At 34.9% G+C, this 21,396-nt stretch overlaps 1 protein-coding gene across 3 annotated transcripts in view; it reads left to right on the top strand.

Annotated features, from left to right (window-relative positions):
• Nucleotides 1–21,396, top strand: part of LOC145277987 (uncharacterized) — a 595,242-nt gene that overhangs the window by 6,806 nt on the left and 567,040 nt on the right. For all 3 annotated transcript variants that reach the window (XM_080130127.1, XM_080130128.1, XM_080130129.1), the window contains exons 2-5: nt 8,429–8,490; nt 10,473–10,498; nt 13,057–13,193; nt 18,272–18,462. In XM_080130127.1, the coding sequence (XP_079986253.1) occupies nt 8,429–8,490; nt 10,473–10,498; nt 13,057–13,193; nt 18,272–18,462 (416 nt within the window). The remainder of the gene's footprint in view (nt 1–8,428; nt 8,491–10,472; nt 10,499–13,056; nt 13,194–18,271; nt 18,463–21,396) is intronic.

Here is a 21,396-nt window from a genome sequence, read left to right as displayed (position 1 = left end):
GTTTTGTTTGTGTTTATAACAACATAAGAAAAGCATAACATAGAAACTCCATTTAACACAAAACAAACTATAAGCATTTAAGGTGCCGTTGTCTGATGCTATCCAAAGGCCTGAGCAAAAAACATTGTCCTAAGGAAATTTTCCTGGCATTGGAAACAAAGATTCCAACTACTCCCAGTAAATTGGCAAAAAAAAACAAAACAAAACAAAAAAAATGACCTCAACCCCACCCACTTTTCCCTCTATGTCGTGATGTTTGATCTCATTAAATGCACGCACCTGTCACTTAAGTTTTTAAGCGTTAAATTCAAATGCTTTTCAGTTGCTCTCCCGTCCTGGCCGAGCAGTATGATGCTAGGTTTTTTCGCACTTTCTTTTCCACCACCTTCGCCTCAAGGCTTTGGGTTCGAGCCTACCTACCTACCAACGGTCCTGGATATGACCTAAAACTATATCCGATGGTGAGGCCCCACCTTGTGGGCCTTAGGGAGTGTGGAGCCACCCTTTAATTGCCATTGCTCCCAGGTCCACTCTGACCCGGAGTGGTAGTACCTGTTAGGGTCCCAACTATAGGTTAAATAGAATCTGACTTAAAAAAAAAAATATACTCTATTAAAAATCGTTCCTCAAAATAACTAGATTCGGCATTAAATAACCAGAAAAAGATTGATATGCCATAAAACAAAAACAACCAGCCAACCTACCTACCAAAACATTTTTTTCTCTTCTTTTATACACCTCCAAACACACAAGCAATGCCGCGACCCCCGCTAGTCTATTATATAGAAGGCAAAATGTGTGTGTGTGTTTGTATGTCTCGCAAAAACTTTTGACAGAGGCAATGGATCCTCACAAGATCAATATCGCTTTAAAGCTTGACCCTTCGGACAACAAATATTGACAAATTGGCCAAAAATATTAATTCCTTCATTCTAAACCAGGCAGTTTTCTACAAGGAGGGGTTGGTTTTTTTTTTTTGACGTTGCCATTTTTGCACGTCATCGTATCGGTTGGATTAACTTTGCTTAATTTCAACATTCTGAACTTCCGGTCAGACTGTGGAGACATCGACAAAGACGTCACTTTTTTTTTTCCTCCTTCGTGTTACGGGTTCAAGCCTGCCTACTACTCATTTTTTTTTTTCCACCCAAACTGCCTACTGTTGTTTTGCCTCCTCCTCCCGTTACTACTAATTTAGTTTTTTAAAGCAAAGTCAGCACATATAGAAAGGTAATCAGCTTTTATCAATATGGGGGAAACCCTTTATATCAGACAATTGCTATTCATTTGGACACTGCTATGATGTGACCGCCTAGAGGAGCTATATTGTCTCCCATTGGGGAGATTAAAATCCCCTAAAACCCTGAGTAAGGCCGGGTAAATATGCTGAAATTGTCTGTTAAACATTGATTGAATCCCGGACAGCGGCAGGTGACCTATCAAAAGGGATGAATTTATTGTGTTTTGTAAAAACAGACATGTTTTATGGTATAAAAAATGACAGGAAATGTCATTATAAGGTGGAATGAAATCATACATTTGTTTGGCCTGAGGAACACCTGCTCAGGTGTTCTGCCTTTCTGAGTGATAGGATTGACCTTTTGGGGCGTGTGAGTAGAAATTGGGTTTTGGTCCCAGATTTGCAGGCTATAGACCACCTGTTGAGATGCACACATGCAACAGAGTTGGGAATTTCCCGTTTGATGTGTTGGATTCTGGTTGGTCTGGCAGATTGCCCCGACCAACCCTGTTACCTTAGTATTTAAGCAAATGCCCAGGCCGATTTTAGCAGATTGAAGCCAATTCTCGAGAAAAAAAACTCTCCAAGAACGCCACCAACCTCCTCCATTCATCCTGACTGCCATTGTGGAGAACGAAGAATAAGATTTTTGAAAATCTTGATGTTTCTGGTGTAATCGAACTGAACGATGTACATATGTAAAAACTTGTAATTTTCGTGAAATTAACTTTTTCGTAGTTAGAACTCCCGAGTCTGTTTTCTTTTTCTGGCGTGCATGCGAAGCTAATTGATTTTCAGCAGAATCAACATGAAGCCGAGATGCTGAGAATTTATGTGAAGTCCTCTCGGAGGAAGATAGACAATCAACAGCCAAGACCAGTTCAGTGGGGTCAAAAGTCATCGGCTGACCTGAGCGAGAGGACCACACTGCCAGAGTTCCCCCTTTTTGAGGGAAATTGGTTTTCCCTAACATTGTGAGGAAACAAATACGGCAGAGAAAGCTTAAGTGCATGATTCTTGTCTGCTATGGCATTATGGTTGACATTGTTAAATTTGAATGCTTTACAATGCCTGTCACGTCAGAATGTAGCAGTAAGATGTCAGGTTTCTTTTCACCACCTTAATGCCGCGGGTTCAAGCCTGCCTGCCTACTAACACTTTTTTTTTTTGCTCCAAACACCCGGGAAACGCCAGGCACGTCCGCTAGTCATACATAAAATAAACTCTTTTTTTTTTTTTACCTATTAACAAACTCTTAAAACTTCTTTTTCCATAAAACAAGTTTCAACTAAATTTAACAAATCTAAAAGCAAACACAGGTTTAAAACAGTAGTTGATAAATTAAAGAATAACAAATTGTAAAAAAAAAAAATTGTAATAAAAAGTTAAAAAAAAAATTAAAAACAAAATTTTTTTAAAAATTTGTAATAAAAGTATGTTTTATGTTGAAATGTTAAAATTTTATTTCAGATCAAAATATACCATCTTTTCGACCAAAAATTGATTAATCTACGATTTAGGTGAATAATTTGATTCCTGGTTACTTCAAGAAAATGGATATTACAGTATTTGTTTTTTACCTGATTGGGGTAAAGGGTATCTTGTGTAGTTTCCAACTTTTAATAGGATGCAAATAGAATTAAAACTTGATTTTTATATAATAGACAAAATTGATTGTTAATCTTAAAATCTATTTCTTGCCCTGAAATAAAATTAGCATTGGTACAGTTTTTGAACCTGACAAATCAGAGTTTTTGTTTGGCATCTTTTGGCTGTTTATATAAACAGCCAAAAGATGCCAAAGCGCTTAATCAGAATGCTTGAAAAGCAGATGACTGTAAATTGATTAATCCTTAACATCCCTGGCAGATAAGAATCTGCTAAATGAGTTTAACAAAAAAAAAATATTCTAAACAACTAAAACTTTTCTCTTACCTCGGCAACTAGCTGACAAAAAAAAAATTTTCACTGAAAAGCAACATTTTTTTCTTTTTGATTTTTAGACATACACACAAACTTTCATTGAAGGTGATTCGAATCAACATTATTGACAATACCAACTTGTCACAGACAATCTGATGACTAGCTAGTAAAAAAAAAACAACTTTAAGCAAAGATAATTCTGAAATAAGATTGTCAGCAAATCAATTCTATCAAATTTTTAGCAACGAGGAGGACCAACTTGACAACCTCATTTCACTGGAACAGTTCAAATTTAAAGAAATCGTTTACAACAATTCTACAGAAGCAAATTTGAATATGGTCACTGCAACTTTGTGTTCACAAAGTGAACTGAATTACTCTCATGGATGGACATATTCAAAATCCTTACTACTTCGTATTTTGTCTACAAATGCAACACAAATTCTGATGTGTAAAAGTACAATTACCAACAGACAATTTAAAAAAAAAACAAGAAAAAGCTTTCTTTTATATTAATTTATTTTATTGCAGACTATTATTCTCATCTTTATTAGTTGTTTCACAACATTTCGGCAAGCTATTCCTCTGGCCTTTGTCAGGTGGTAACCGTGACGGATAGGAACTTCAGGGTCCGTGGCACAGTTGATATAGACGTTGAATCTCTAAAGTTCCAGATGAGAATTGTCTGAAGATAGCGGTTTCAATCTTACCCAAAGCCAGCCAGAGGCTCACTTGATCAAAAAAACGTGGTGAGACGACAACAACTACAGATGGCAGTGATTGCTGAGAATACAGTTAGGAGATTCGAAGTTCCTATCCATCGTGGATACCACCTGAGGAAAGCCAGAGGAATAGTTGGCCAAAACGTCGTGAAACAACAACTAATAAAGATGAGAATAATAGTCCGCAATAAAATAAATTAATATAAATAATACTCATCTCAATAATGAACTCCAATTAAAAAGCTTTCTTTTATTTTGATAAACTTAAAAAATTACCGTTCGAATTAAGCAAAGATGGTGGCAATTTTTCACCTGCCAACATGATTTAAAGTTGTTTTGTTTAATAATTCAGTAAAATTCAGGTAATTTCGACTGTATTATTTCGTAACTATCATTGTAACTTATTAAAATTGACAAAAAAAATAAATTGAAACCATTGTTTTTTTTTTTATCTGAAAACTCCATTTATCGACTACAAAATCTCGTTCCAATAATATAGAAGCACCACAGATCCTTCCTTAAAGATAAATGCACATGATTTATCTCCCATAAAAATAAATTGGTCAACTGTCCTATAATGCTAGAATGATCTCAAAATGGTGAATTATTTTACATTAAATTCATGTGAAACCAACCCCCCACTCTAAATTCTAAAATTGTTTTTGTTTTGTTTCAATCAAGTCTTCAGGATGTTCACACAATTTTCTTTAGCCCTATCATTAACCCCAAATCAGAGTGGCAACCTCCCCCTTCTCCCATAATTGCACGAAGACTCGCTTAAAACCACACATAATCATCTTTAGAAAAAAAAAAAAAAATGTACAAGATTTATTTCTTATAGGAAAAAAAAAAAAAAATGGCTAACTACCCAAAAATGTTGGAATGGCTCAGAACGAGGAATAAAATAATTTTTGTTTATGTTTTTTGAAGTTTTTCAGGATGTTCACATGTAACTGCCTACAAAGATAGAGTCACATATTTTGGAGAGGTGGTTAGATGGGAGTGGGGTAACTGTATTAATCTACAATAATACCAAAGAAATAATGACATATATTAATTTTTAAACAATCCCAGATTTCGATTTCAGTTATTTGTGCATAAAATGCATTACAATTCAGCTTTGAGTTCTTTAACTTCTTTTCTTTTAATGGATACATAGCATTTTTAAGGAATTGCAGCATATTTATGTGCATTTACTGCAGATTATTTGGAAACCATTAATTTCTGGAGATTTTCAGTAGCATTTCTGATTCCTTGCACAAAAATACACATATGGCAAATTTCATTGCTTAATCTTGTGTTTTAACAAAGATATAACATTTTTACTGAAAAAATAGTGTAAAAAAATGTGACAAAATGCATATGGTCTTAAAGAGGGAAAAATATCTAAATGTGCGAGGAACAAAAATAGTCATAAGTTTCTTAATTTTAATCAGATTTAATAATTTTGAAAAGATTCTTCCTTAGCTCATCAAGATCTTTCTATGTATATCAATATTGAAATATTTTAGGGCATTTCAATTTTTTCATGTGTATTGCTATTGCAAGTCAATCTCTTGTAATCATTGCATTATTTTGCTTAAAAAATGTATGCTTTTCCTAATATATATATATATATATATATATATATATATATATATATATATAACTACTCAATTTACTCACATAAAATTAATATACGAAAGTATAGATTTATGCGTAAACTTTAAGTATTTACTTCAAAAGTGCTCAATATGTAGGTAGAGCTCGTTAGTAATTTATAAAATGTATATGGCGATTAAGCTACACTGATTATTCCGCGTTTCATCCACTCTAGGATTCTTCAGGCCTATGCATAAGCCTGAAGAATCCTAGAGTGGATGAAATGCGGAATATTCAGTGTAGCTTAATCGCCATATACATTTTATAACTTACTATATATATATATATATATATATATATATATATATATTTCTTGTTTTTTTAAATGATTAACTAGCATCTTCACCTTGAAAATCTGTTTTCATAGAAAATCGCCCATATTTTATTTGGACATAAACAAATATTTTTATGGACATGCATGTTTTAAGGTACCTACCTCTCTTAAGTGTAGCTTTACTGTTTCTAGGAATCAAACCCCAGGCCATATGAATTACAGTCCAGCGTGTAATCTGTTACGTTACAGAGTCTCAGATAATTTTACTGTTTATTTTTATCACTTATAAACTTATGTAGATTTCTTGTTGATATATGTATATATAGGGAAAGGGTGGTAGGAGTTTACACAAAAGAGAATAGAGTAACCTAGCAGGTGTCCAATTTTGTCATGAATTGCGTTGTTAGCACACTTGGTAGTTCTCTTGGAAGTCTATTCTATGGTATATTACTGATTGAAAAGATTGCCTCTTTGAGTTCAATCAAAATCTGTAGAGAAATAGGTTTTTGTGGGATTTGCATTGACTTCTTTCTGGTGGATGAATGAATAATAAGTCTCAATATCATAATGGACATTGAGGAAATTACAGGCCAAAATATGATCATCACATAATCATCAGAGCTCAAGGAAGAAAAGGTTAAGTTTCTCGAGTCGACTTTCATAGAGCACGTTCCATAGAACCTGCACCATTTTCGAGTAGCCAGCCTTCAAACATTCTCCAGATGCTGGATATCATGTATTAGATATGAAGCAGATGCCTGAACACCATACTCTAACAGTGGTTTGATGAGAGAGGCATAAAGCGGGAAAGAGAAATATTTCAGGAGTAAGTTTGCAGAAAGAACATTGAATGAGAAATTCAGTATTCCTTGCTTTGTTTAAAGTCTGAATGCAATGTCTAAATTGCTTAAACGGTGTGTTCAGGAGGCCAAAATCTTTTGTCTTGTACACCGCCTTAAGCAGAACTCACTACAATATGGCAGTGTTTATCAACATTAAAGTGTAAGTCCCATTCAATGGACTATTTCCAGACACATTGAAAACTAGACTTCTTTTTCTTTATGTCTCTTCCATATCAGATGTGAGTTTTACATTGGCTACAGTGATTTTCTCCATGAAACACTATCATTTAGGTTGGTTTTGATGTGCCATTGCTTGCGATCATCTTTGAGCGAGTATTTTCCAAGTTTTTTTCTTGCATTTTCCTTGCTTATTCTCAAGATGTGTGTACATCTGTATCTGACCAGAACTTCATTCAATAGGCCCATACTGTAAATCTACCAAACCATAGCCCTGTTATTGCTCTGTATTCTGAGAAATAATGAGCATTTACAAACATGTGCATGCACAGAATTTAGACATATATGCTGTTGTAAGCTCTTTAGTCGCAAGAGAAAGGCTTGCAACAGCTGTCTGGAATTTGTGTCATAATTCAGTTAATCGTTAACTGATGTCAACTATAGTATTTAAAATTTCAAAAGAAGCAGGAGCTCTAAGCATGTTTTTTTTTTTTTTTTTTTATATATAAACAGGTTCGCATAACCCCTAAGGGAGTACTGATAGGGTAAGCCTTTGGCCAATCCATGCAACCCTTAAAAGGAATAAGAGACAACAACTGCACTGACCAATCTATGAGGGTCTTATAACTTCCAATAGTATCCCTCTAAAATTTATATATATATATATATATATATATATATATATATATATATATATATATATATATATATATATATATATATATATATTATTTCTTTTAATTAAGAGTAGAAAGTGAATTTTAGATTTTTCTTTTGTCAGCCTCGTAACTCTTGTTTTCTTATTTTGTTCTTTAGTTCTCACATTCCATCGAGCGATGTTCATTTTTATCACTTGCTCGCATTTTTTCTTTGGCATTTCCCTGTGAACTAAATCTGGTGCATCACCTGTTCTACATCTACGAGCCTACGAATTCTCATCCATTATTTCAACATGCCACATTGAAGTCTTCTGTTCTATATCAATGTTCCTGTCCTGTCCACATTTAATCTTCCTCTGAGGTCATTAGAACTAAGACTGTCTCGAAGACTCAAATTACATAGCCCTCATATAATTCTTATATCATTTCTATCCATGCAATGCATGTCCTCAACCCTCACTGGCCAGATTCCACTTTTCTACATCATCACACTGCATATACATGCTTGACAGACTCTTCCCTTGGTCAAAAGTGGTAACATTCTGCTGGTTAGTTGTGACAAAAGTTTCCGTCCACACCCAATTCTTACAATAGCACGCTAACACCTGCTCTGCGCATTCTTATATCTCCTTCTAAAAGAGACATTATATTTACAAAAATACTCCTCCCCCCTCCAATATGCATTATTAGCTGTACATAGCCAATGTTTTCTGCTAGTAGATTTGCTTGCAATTTAGTTTTGAAACTATGCTGTTTTTTTTTCCTCCTAAATATTTTTTGTCCAAAACAAAAGTAACTTTGTATACCGCTTTCTTTCTTTTTTTTTTTTTTTTTTTTTTTTTTTAAGATGGCATCCATATGAAAATAATTCCAACCTAATTCCCAACTTTTGCATTAAGTTATTGTATTATTCTCAAATTAAAATATTATTTTTTAACCTTTTCTTACAGAGAAGCCATGAAGTTTGAGAACAAAAATTTCCACGGCATCGCATCTTTATTCTGGGATCAAAGTGAGTTATGCTTTAATTTTTCAATATTAATAAGCGCTCTATCACTTAATGAGGAACTCCTCCCTTGACTTTAGCTATCTATCTCTGTCCTGAGGGAACCATGTGTTGTATCAGGTCATACCTCCATCTCATTCTTGATTTTCCCTTTGGCCTTCTTATGTTCATGAGGTGTCCATTCTGTTGTCCTGATGGACCATCTGTTGTCATGTTGTCTGGCTATGTGCCCTGTCTATCTGTGTTTGGATGTTTTGATGGTAGTATTGATGTCAATAATTCTTGTTTGTTGGCAGATCCAGATGTTTGTCTTTCTGTCTTGTAGAGTGATGCCTAACAATTATCCTCTCCATCTTCCTTTGTGCCACTGCTAAGATTTCACTTTGGCGAGTTGTCAGGGCCCATGTTTCACTACCGTAGATCATCACAGATAATATATATTCATTAAAAATCTTCCCTTTGATTGACATATTTGCTTTTTGACTTCTCATGATATTCTCCACTTTCCCAAAAGCTGCCTATCCCCATGCTATCCTTCTCTTTATCTCAGAGAGAATATCTCCATCTTTCATAAAAATGGTTTTAACTTTTATTAAACTTTATTTAACAAAATATTGTTTTGATCAGTGTGACAGTAAAATTTATAATCTTTTCTGTAATCCAACCATATGTGGTATAAATGAGCGTGAGTCTGTGCCTTAAATATTAACAAAGTTTTGGTTAAAAATGCCCAATCTTTATTTTATCGCCACTCAATATAAGGGAACTTTGGTGATCATCTCATCAGTAAGATGTGTTATCCTGATAAGGCTCCCTATTCACATGACCATAATACTCCCAGACTTTTATCTTTGGGGTTCTCTCAAAGATCATGTCTATCAAAAGAATCCCTAGTCTCATTTGGACAACATCAATGAGATTGAGAAGGAAATTTGAAGTTTGGATAGCACAAGATCTCTATACAAATTGCCCAGGCTTGCATACTTAAGAGGCCACTTTTGTCTCACTGATTGCAGCATATGAGCCTATATCTGCAACAGAACCTGTTGATCCATACAGCAGATGGACTTCTCTAAGGCACAAAATTCCATTATCTTCTGAGACAGACAGATGGCAAGAATATAAGGCTGTCAAGGTTTTTTTCCAGGCTTTCCACTAGGTTGACCAGCTCTTGTTCAGTCTATGCAAATTCATTGATTTTGTTGGCAAAATATAAATTCGTAATTATCCTACCTCTGATGCTGAATATTCTTCTACTGCGTCAGTCTTGATTCTCCCTAAAAAAAGAATAGAAGTGAGAAGACAGTCCTACCTGATTCTGACTGTCATCCTGAACCATTCTCCTATGCTGCTGTTGAAGTAGACTATGTTACTAGATTTATAGTAGAGATTCTATGAGAGTCATCACATTATAAGAATAAAAAATTGACATTTCTTCAGATATTCCTGAATTGATGTACTCATTGCACTCCTCATCTTCTTGTGTAATAAGCATATCTTTATTTCCAAGTCTTTATTGAAGTTTAAAAACTAAAAAAAAAGCCTTTTTTTTTTTTAGAGATTGTTTTTTTATCTAAGCTTTATGTAAATTTTAATTGGAATTTTATATAAAAAAAAAACAATTTTACATTTATTTACATGTATTGGCTTCTTAAATTTTCAAATTCAAATTCACACAACACTTACATGAAGGAAAAAAAAACATCTTTAATTCATTTTACATGAGCCACCATGATCCTTCTGATTAGAACATGTGAAAAAAAAAAAAAAGTAATTGTTGAACATCATACAGACTTTACTTTTCTAGTGACACCATGAGGAAAGAAAAAGACAAAAACACAAACTGTTTCTATGCCCAAAGACGACACGATAGTGACGAAACTTAGTTGATTTAAGTTAAAAATGTACTTATTTAAAAAAAATCTGTCTTGTATTGGTTTCTTAATCTTATAAATTCCAATGTAATCTATTTTTAATTTTTACTTCAGAAGCACAGAGCAAAGATAAAAAGAAAGTAAGTATTTCAATATTTTCTCTTGTATTTGTTACCCCATAATGTGCTTCAACAAAATTACTGCACTTATACACTCTTAACATAAATACTCCCAACTGACACAACCAGCAGCAAAATCCCACCCCCTCAATGTGGATTTTTTTTTTTTACAAAAGGGTCATCACATATCAAGGCCTGGAGGCCACTCGAGGATAAGGGTTAATGTGTCTAGTCATTGGGACAGTTGAATAATAATTGTTTGTAGAAGGAATTTGATATAATTAGATCATTTACGAGAACGGCTGAGTAAGAACTTGTTTACGTTGGACTTGAAGATAATGATATTGTAGTCAGTTGGAAAGCAGACCAGCAGAACAGAGTTCCACAGTTGGGCAGTTCTAGGAAAGAAGCTTTGTTCATAGAATCCATGTTTAAATTTAGGCACCGATAGAGATTGGAGGAATTTATTGATAGTGATTTTGGCTAGATGAGTGTTTTTTTGTGAAGGATTGGTGAGGGGGACCATAGATTGGAGCTCAGTTGAACACTTGCCATGAAAATAGCGATAGAGCAGGGGCAGGCTTGCAACATCTTTTCTGTGGGAAAGAGGCTGCAGAGACGAGAAAAGGGCATCACCTACTAGATTATGAAGTCTGTTTTGAACTCTGTCAAGGCAGGATAGGTTGCTTCGAGCAGCTCCTGCCCAGATGTGGCAACAGTATTAAATTCTAGGATGTACTTGGCTCTTCAAACTTTCTACTCTAATAGTTTCTTTCCTCAGACCACTTAGGAATTTATTCCTTGGTCTCTGTTTTCCTGACTGTACCAACATACAGAAATGTAAATGTAATATTAACAAACATCTTACTGCACAATTTTACATTCAGAGTACCCCCTATAAATGTGGCTTGTAATCACAGTTGTCCCTTATATCTATATGTCAATTTGTCTTGTTTTAGGTAAAAAAAAAAAAAAAAATCAGCCCTGAAAGCAAGTCCTGCATTATATTCGTAATTCTTTTTGTATTATTTGGATTTTTCAGACTACTATTCTCATCTTGAGTGTTATTTTGACAAGTTTTTATCAATATAACTTCTGACTTTCTTCTGGTGTATCTTATTGAACTTGGGAATTTTTCTAAGACAAGATTGCACTCTGACATGACTATTTCCATGACAGTTTTTTAAGCCTTACTACTTCCATGCTGACCCATGACAAATTGAAAGTGGGTGTTTTGTTTGTGACACCATCACTGGAAGGTTGCCATACAGGGAGAACGAGGCCTCTGTATCAGGTTTTTTTTTTTTTCAACAGAGCCCACCTTTCCTAGTTTTATTGCCTTCAGCATGGCTGAGGAATTCCATCTACCTGCTGTATGGTAACCTTTCAAAATATCAGAGGAAAGCTAACAGGTGTTACACCTTGCCCAAGGAAGGGCAAGATATGGTCACCCATCTGGTACTAGCCAACATCACTTAACTTTGATAATATATTGGTAACGCACTTGTCAGTGTGATTATGCAGTGATTATATCATGAACAATCAAATAAAAATCTGAATACTTCTGCATTTATCGACCTGCAGTTTTCATGAAGTTTTTTGTGTGTGTTAGATTGCTGACGGGAATAACTGGAAGCAGCCAATCACAAAACGTTAAATCGCTACAGGAAAAACATGAAAATACAATAAATAAAATTACAAACATATATCTAACCCTAACCTGCACGATCAAAAATAAATTTTTTTATTCTTCAAATTTATAAAAGTAATTTCATAGATTTGTATTATCAGACAGCTCATTTGTAAAAAAAATGAGGAACACTTAGCCGACCTTTTCTAGTTATTTCCATCAGCTGCTGAGCAAGCCCGAGCCGACTTTGTGGAAATTGCGGCTTGGTAAATGCAGAAGCACCAAGATCTAGAGATGGAAGTTAAGGTATGGTGAGTGTGAAGTACACTTACAGTCACAACGTCTACTGATGAGACAATCACCAAAGTGTCCTCCACAAAGAATTGTGATAAAATAAAGAAATCATTATTGAAAGTCACTGGACAGGTCAGGCATTGTACAAAGTATGAATTAGCCTGATGCCACTTCTGTATTATTTCGATTCATCAGACTACTGTTCTAATCTTGAGTGCGATTTTCACAATGTTTCAGTTGATATAACCTCTGACCGTCTTCAGGTCTATCTTGTCGAACTCTGGAATGTTTCTGTCGAACTCAGGAATTTGGACGGAATTTCGAGCGGAACCCTTTATTTACTCTACGGGGGTAGTGTGCTCTTGTTCCACCAGCCATGGCTGAATAGAGAGCGTAAGTAATTCGCAATTGTATGGAGGTTATATCGACCGAAACGTTGTGAAAAATCACACTCAGGATGAGAACAGTAGTTCGATGAATCCAAATAATAAATAACGAATCCTCATCTCAAAAATTCAAAAATGTCAAATGCCACTTTGTTTTGTAATAGAAGAAAGATAATCATAATTTGAATAATTTTTTGTATTTTTATTTCCAGCGATTGATTATGTCAATATCTACATATTTACTTGTATTTTGTCTCCCACCTAAATAGTTTGATTACAAATCACGGAATATGAAGTTTCCTATTAGAGGTAATAATGCTGTAGGACCCACCAATGATCCTCGCAAAGTTCAACCAACCAGAAAACCAAACAGCAATAACAAAGTTGCACCTGGAACAGTTCAAAGGTTAGTATGATTAAAAAAATAACTCGCTGTTGGGATCTGTTGATCTTGCTTTCAATAGGTCATAGGTATTCTAATACATACATATATATATATATACATATATATATATAAACAGGGGTAGGTAGAAGAAGAGAGTAAATTCAATTCTATAAGAGGGGACTTATCGGGATAATATAAAACTCAACAAATTTCAATGGAGCTTATGTGGGAGACAATAGGAGTGGAAAAATGAATTCACAAATACTATAACGTGGAAGGTATAGAATGAGTCATTTATTTAATAAGGATATATATACATTTAGTTGGGGGATAAAGGAGACTCTTTATACCAAGGTATTTTGAAGCCTAATGCTTCTCATCAGAAGAGTAGAGAAGGTGCTAGGTAACATAATGGGGATGTGACATCTAGCAAGGGAATCATCAAGAACGAAATAAACAAATAAAATTATTGATGTTGTTAGGGGGAACTATATTGAATTCTAAGATAAAGGAGGAGTGTACTATATAAAGTGTAGTGTAAATAGGAGTATAGGGTTTCTATCATAATTTTAAATAATGTAAATAGTTTATGTATTTAAGATTTAGGGGGAGATATAGAGGTAGTTGGGTTCTATTTAATCCGTATGTAAGATGTATAGTGTCTATGCAAGGGATTTATGTTAAAGGTTTTTATCAACAGCGGTAACCGAGAGAACAACAGTACTTAGAGACGCTGTATGTTTTCAGTCGTAAAATTATGATGAAGAATTAAAGCGATGGTGTATATACTAAGCAGGATTGATCAAAGTAACTTATATCAGAACATTACTTATAAGGGGAATGTGGCTGTATCGTGATGTTATGAGATTAATGCAAGTTAGGTTGTGGATTACATGGGGAGTGTACTAGGGTTTTAATTTTGTTGGGTGGGGGAAGGTCCAAAGGTGAATTAAAGGGGTAAGTTATGAGGTGGGTATGGGTGGAAGTTTGTAAGAGTATAATAATAATTTTCAGAAGATAACATATGGTGGATAATATGTAGTGATAATCCTAGGGATGCCTTGTTGTTAGGTGTAGAGGGGTGTGTGTGAAATTTAAGGCAAAGGCATAAAGATAGGGGAGTAAAGTTGATAGAAGTGGATAAAGGAACAAACAAATAATTGGGGTTTGAGGAAATGGCGCAGTGTGATAATAGGGGAAAGATATACTAATGAAAATAATTATAACTCCATATAAATAAAAAAAATGTTAATTACGGCAATAGTTGGAGCGGTAGGGTTCATGTATACAAAAGTGAGGCATAAAGGTGTAAAATATATAGGTTCAGCCAGCAAAGCTGAGAGTTCGGTGAATGAGATATCATCTCTTTAGATACAAAGCTCTAGGCCAGGAAAATATTTGCAGATGTCCATATTATAATCTGGAGTTTTCTTGGATGTATGGACCAGTGGCATAAGTTCTTTATGAACAAGTAAGATATAAACAACAGCTTGCAGCTAATGACACCCACAAAAACGAATTTAGAAACATATTAATAAAAAAACATTTTAGCTGTCTCACATTGTAATCTGCATCTCCCAATCATGGAAGCCCTAGTCATTCGCATAAACAAACCAACCATCAATTAGGCTCAATATGAGGAGGAGGGCACGCTTAAGTGCTTGAAAAGATTTTAATCAACTTTTTTAGGCTCGTGTTTGACAAGGGTGATTTTCCGTATATGGAGATTTGAAGAAGTGAATTATTAATGGTAGTGAGAAAGATTTGCAAATTCAAATTGAAAGTTTGTCTTATCAAGAGATATAAACAAAGATGACATTACCTCTATCCTAAAATAAGAATGATGAAGATTGGGTAGTCGGTATTTCTAAGGCTGGAGTTAGAGTTTCCGTGTTTGTCGTATATTTTGTTATTATATGATGCCGTAATATTTATGTATATTAGTATATTTGGGCAGCATTTTTTCACTTATACATATTTCATTGAACAGCAGGGATAATTCCTGTTTGTTCCTCCTGTGATCTGTTTTTTCCATTTGGCGATCCAATGTTTGGACATTCTGTTCGAGTGTAAAAAGAAATTTGCCATAGTCATGAACATTTTCAACTTCCATGAGTCGTTTTCAGGCGAATGATGAATTAAAAAATCGCGTTTACTGAATTTATTGAAAAAGTTGATTAAAATCATTAAAAACACTTAAGCGTACCCTCCCTCTTATATTGATGGTCGGTTTATTTATGCGAATGAATAGGGCTTCCATGATTGGGAGGCACAGGTTAATGTTTCTAAATGTGTCTCCAAAAACAACTCGTACATTGGCATGACTAGAACCAGTATATCTCGCTGGCTTACATATCACCTATCTTCCCCTAACAGCTCCATTTACTAACACCTTGCAGCTAATGACACCCACAAAAACGAATTTAGAAACATATTAATAAAAAAACATTTTAGCTGTCTCACATTGTAATCTGCATCTCCCAATCATGGAAGCCCTAGTCATTCGCATAAACAAACCAACCATCAGTCAGGCTCAATATGAGGAGGAGGGCACGCTTTAGTGCTTGAAAAGATTTTAATCAACTTTTTCAATAAATTCACTAAATGCAATTTTTTAATTTATCACTCACCTGAAAATGACTCATGGAAGCCGAAAACGTTCGCAACTATGGCAAATTTCTTTTTACACTTGAACAGAACATTCGAACATTGGCTCACCAAATGGAAAAAACAAATCGCAAGAGAAACAAACAGGAATTATCCCTGCTGTTTAATGAAACATGCATGTGTGTGTGTATATACATATGTGTGTGTGTGTGTGTGTGTGTGTGTGTGTGTATATATATATATATATATATATATATATATATATATATATAAAACGCCCTTGTAGCCCTCTCAGAAGAGGACCTACAGTGTACACTGGTTGCCTTCACGAGGGCATACAAACAGCTAGGACTAACAATCAATATAAAAAAAAACTCAAATCCTCCATCAATCACCACCAAACAGTACTCCAGTCTCACCCCCAAACATCTCCATAGACAACGCTAGACTGGAAAATGTGGACCACTTCCCATACCTAGGCAGCATCCTATCATCAAAAGCCAACATCGATGATGAAATACAACACCGTCTCAGCTGTGCCAGTGGGGCTTTTTCAAGGCTAAGGAAGAGAGTATTTGAGAACCGTGACCTTCTGGCAAAGACTAAAATCATGGTGTACAAAGCTGTCTTGCTGCCCACTCTTCTCTATAGATCGGAGACCTGGACCACATACAGGAGGCACGTAAAAACCCTGGAGACGTACCACCAAAGATGCCTCCGAAAAATCCTCAGAATCAGTTGGAAGGACCGACGCACCAACACCAGCGTCCTGAGTGAGGCTGACATTCCTACTATCACCGCTACTGTTGCTCAACACCAGCTCAGATGGACTGGTCATGTTGTCCGAATGCCAGATCTTCACCTCCCAAAACAGATTTTCTACTTTCAGCTTGTTGAGGGAAAGCGTGCCCAGGGTGGCCAAAAGATGAGGTATAAGGACAACATCAAAGTAAATCTAAAGTGGTTTCACATGGACCTTAAGGCATGGGAGAACGTGACTGGGAGCAGGTTGGCATGGAGGAGTGCTGTCCACGAAGGTGCTGCGCTTTATAGCAGTGACCTAAATCAAGCTGCTGAGGATAAACGCAAGCACAGAAAGGACAGATTATCAACCAGACACACCCAACCCCACCCCACCACCACTACCTTTATCTGCCCAAATTGCACAAGAAAAATTGGGTCTAGGATTGGGCTCTATGCTCACCTGAGGACCCACAGAAGCCACAACGGAGGACAGTCTTACTCGGACATGAGTGACTGCCGATGATGATGATATATATATACATATAAATATATTAACTGGATGTAAAATACCCGACAGATTTTATTTATATTTATATAAGACTAATGTTTAGATGCATATATATATATATATATATATATATATATATATATATAAATATAAATAAAATCTGAATCTTTTACATCCAGCCAATGCTGGGTTTATTCACTAGTAGATATTTAAATCAAAAGTCTGCATCTACGTTGTACATTTGTATTTGATTTAAGTTTTGAATAAATATCTGATGATGTTTGAGTTACTTTAGTGAAACATGTCAAATTCATTTTCTGATATATTTCTTTTTGGTACTTATGCAGAATATGAACGCTGACATATTTTGGCAGGTTATGTAAACTGATGGAAGATGTTGAACAAAAACTTCATGATTTTTTTTTTCGAAAATACTAGCCAATATTTAAAATGCTTGCAAACTGTTAAAAATTACTAAAAGAACATATAACTATAGAAGAAAAAAGTTATTGTACGAAAATTTCAATCAAAAATTCTTTTTTTATTGTGAAGAAATTATAATGAAAAATTAATGGAAAATTTTAAATAACTCTGAGAAAATTAAAGAACATAAGGTTCAAATCGCAGAAAAATAACTGTCATTATATGATAAGTTATATGAATTAATAATTTTTTTATATTGTTACGAAAAAATATACTGCAACAATTGATAGCAAACATTTTTTTTAATGATTTATTTTAATGATTTTTTTGTTTTTAGTCCACTTCTTTTCAACCCTACTGAATATAGGTTAAGGTTAGGGTTAGGTTGTCTTAGCATTTGTGCAACTCCAAGCGTACTTATCATTTAAGTTACTTAAAATTTTTTTTAAATGGCATATATGTGCACATGTTCCTTTTTTTTGACTATTAGTTTCCCTTTTCTTTATGACAAAATTTAATAATTGCTTCAAACATTTGTTCCAACTCAATTAGATTTATGATGACTTTAACCTTCAAAAAATGGTTGAATCCTGAGTAATATTTTTATTGCTCTTGCCAATTATCAGCTGCTGGGATTTCCATGCCTAAACATTTCTGCATCTTTCAGCAGTTCATGTAATCTACTGGAATGTGCTGATGAAACATCAGTTTTAGCACAGTCGGTAATCTGCATAAGTACTTTCTTTTCTTCTCAATCATTCTATCAGATTTTAGTGAACATTTATCAATCTTGAACTAACATCTACATTTTTCACAGGCCAAACAGATCCACAGATAACCGGGTGCCTGATGCGAAACAAAAAACAAAAGTGTCAACTTATACTAAACCAAAGAAGCATCCATTTGCAGAGGGTGTGACCTTGACAAAAGCTCAGCTGGAAGCCATCTTGGATTCTGTGAGAAAGTTACCTGCTGCTGATGAATCTCAATCCACTAACAATGAATCTTGTAAGTAAACTGTGTTCAATCTTGTTGCCTGTTTCTATGTATTTATTACCTGCATCCAAGCATCTCTATGGAATGGTGATGTAAATGGATGGAGTATGTGATCTCAATCCGCCTTCAAAAGTATCTTGAGCAATGGCTCTTTAGCTTGGAGTTCAGAGTTTAAGGTAATGCCTCCCAATATCACAAGGTAATCAATGTTCTTGATTGGGCTATGGGAATTTGTGATACAATCCTCGGGTTCTCTAGTTGGGAATAGATAAAAAAGTAAGGCTTGCTGGTTCTCACGATCTAGAAGACGGGTTATGAATGTGACAGTCTGTAAGGGATTGAGATATAATTAAACTATAACTGCTTTTACCGGCTGCATCTGTATAGCTTGAGAAAACAAGCCAATTACTGTGGTGGACATTAAAACTACCGAATACATGTACTGGAATGAAGACATAAATCAGTGGTAACATTTAATGCTACTAAGACTAAGCTTCTTTCCTTTAATAATTACAAGAAACCTTCTCAGCCGCTGATGGCCATGACTAATAACTGGGGCTATGACAACAGCATATTCTTTTCATTGTTTTGACTTTCCAGTATATATCCAACACAGTTAGACACAGTTAATCAACCGAGAACCACATCACTCTATATAACAGCATATAAGATATCAACGGATACATACTCGAGAGTCAAAACAATGAAAATAATATGCTGTTGTCATAGCTCTACTAATAACACTTTACCCGAGAGTTCGTTGTTCAAAATCCTCAGCTTAACATTCACAGGATGCTTGAATTGGAAAAAATATATTGAAGACATTGCCAAAGCTGCTGCTCTCACTACTGTGCTAGAAAACTATTGATACCTGCAAGTATCCTGTATCTCTACAAAGCCACCATTCGCCCATACATGGAGTATTGTTGCCACGTCTGGGCTGGTGTATCTACCACTAGTCTCTCTTTCTCTCTCTTAAACAGGGTTCAAAAAATAGTTTTCAATCTCATAAGTCTCACGCTGTCAACCAAGCTCCAATCGCTGTCTCATACAAGAAAAGAATGTGTTTTTATTTGATAAAATCATTTTTTTTGTTTAACAGAAATATTAAGAATTGTAGCATCAATAAGTATTAATAGTTTTTTTTTTTTTTTTAACTCACCTCATATTAGAAATGCTATTTAAAGGCAAAAATTGTAAATATTATATTTGATATTTTTCCTAAGAAAAGAATGAGTACCATTATTGAATATTTAATGTCTGGCCTTCAGGCTAAGATCCAAGGGTAATATTTGTTCTGATGCTACACCAAAGTTAATTTGTCCTTTGTTAATGTAAGGGAAACCCTTCTGTACTAAGGCAATCTGTATTTTGTCTCCTGTTAGAGTCCTCCCCCCCTTTGAGAAGCTGGTTTTTCCTCACATTAAAAACGACCTTGTGTCATATTTTGCTCTTGTGGGGAAGTAAATAAATCTATATATCTATAAAAGTGAAAGTGTCTGTCTGTGTACAGTTCCCTATGCAATAACTCTGTCAATTTGATATACAGGGTACCAAGATTTGGGAAAATCTTTGTAATCCTATTCGGCTAGAAATTTGGCTGTTAAGGGGTCAAAGTTCAACGATTTGACCTTTGAGAACTCTACCAAACTCCTCCGTTAATTTTGGGTCTAAACACTTGAAATTTTAGCTATAGGTTCCTTGGACATGAATCTAACTTAATAACTTGATTTAAGCCCAAAACAATAAATATTAAGGGGTCATAATAGGGGTCAAAGTTAAAAAAAATTGGACTTCTGCAGTCTCTACCAAATTACTCAGACAATTTTTAGTCTAAACATTTGAAATTTTACATAAACGGTAATCAGAGATAGGGCAAGCTTTTTAATCAGTTTGGGTCGAAAATTTGAGCTACCAAATATATAAATGTATGTATGTTTGCATGTCTGCCTAAAACTTTCGACAGAGGTGATGGATTTTCACAAGATCAGTATCGTTTTGAAGCTCGACCCTTCAAACGACAAATATCGAAAAATTGGCTAAAAACATTAATTTCTTCACACTCAATTGGGCTCTTTTCAACAGGGAGGGGTCGCCTTTTTCGCCGATATTTTCGAAAGTCATCCCCTCTTTTCAATTGTCTAGCCTTAATTTAAACCTACGTCACTTCCGGTTTGGCGGTGGTCGTAACAGCAAAAACATCACGTTTTTTTCCCCATTCTTTTCCTCCTTCGTGGTACGGGTTTGAGCCTGCCTTCCTACTACCACTTTTGTTTTTTTTCGCTCAACACACACCTCCGGGCACCCATGCTAGTATAATTAACATAAGTATTTTTTTTTAATATATAAGATGAGAATATTCAGGAATTATCTCCCTTGAACCATATTTAAGTTATCTCTCCTCAATTATGTACTATAGGCCGAGATCACAGTGTAGTATCTGTTCTTCAGATGCTACACTTCAATTTCTTGTTCTCTATCAGTGGAGAAGTCCTTCACGACTGAGACAATTTTAAATTTTTGTTCCTTTTCTCCACGTTAAAAAACGACCCTGGTGTCTGGCTCTGTCCCATGGGGAGGCATTGTAAATAGGAACCACTAAAGGAATCACTTTGCTACACGGAAGTACAGAAAAGATTTGCTCCACATATGTGCAAGATAAAAAACAAGGCTTTTCCTCTTTCTGACAGTGGGTTGATTTCAAAGAGCAGAACTATTGCTAAATAGAGGTTAAGGATTTTAAAGGTGAATTTTTATGGAAATAGATTAGTAGTGGAATTGAATTGGGTGGGAGAGCCGCCAGTTTAAAAAAAAAGTTTTGTTCTTATAAATACTAATGAATCACTATTTATCAAGGCTAAAAGCCACCTGTGTACTAGGATTAATTCTTGCTCTTTTTTTATCAGTCATGAACAGATAAAAGTTTGAATTCATAATCGTATTCTT

The sequence above is a fragment of the Euprymna scolopes genome, chromosome 6, assembly GCF_053919585.1.
Source record: "Euprymna scolopes isolate OS-2025 chromosome 6, ASM5391958v1, whole genome shotgun sequence".
In the NCBI taxonomy this organism is placed as follows: Eukaryota; Metazoa; Mollusca; class Cephalopoda; order Sepiida; family Sepiolidae; genus Euprymna; species Euprymna scolopes.
Note: the sequence above shows the minus strand (reverse complement) of the source record. Positions and strands in the feature narration are given on the sequence as shown.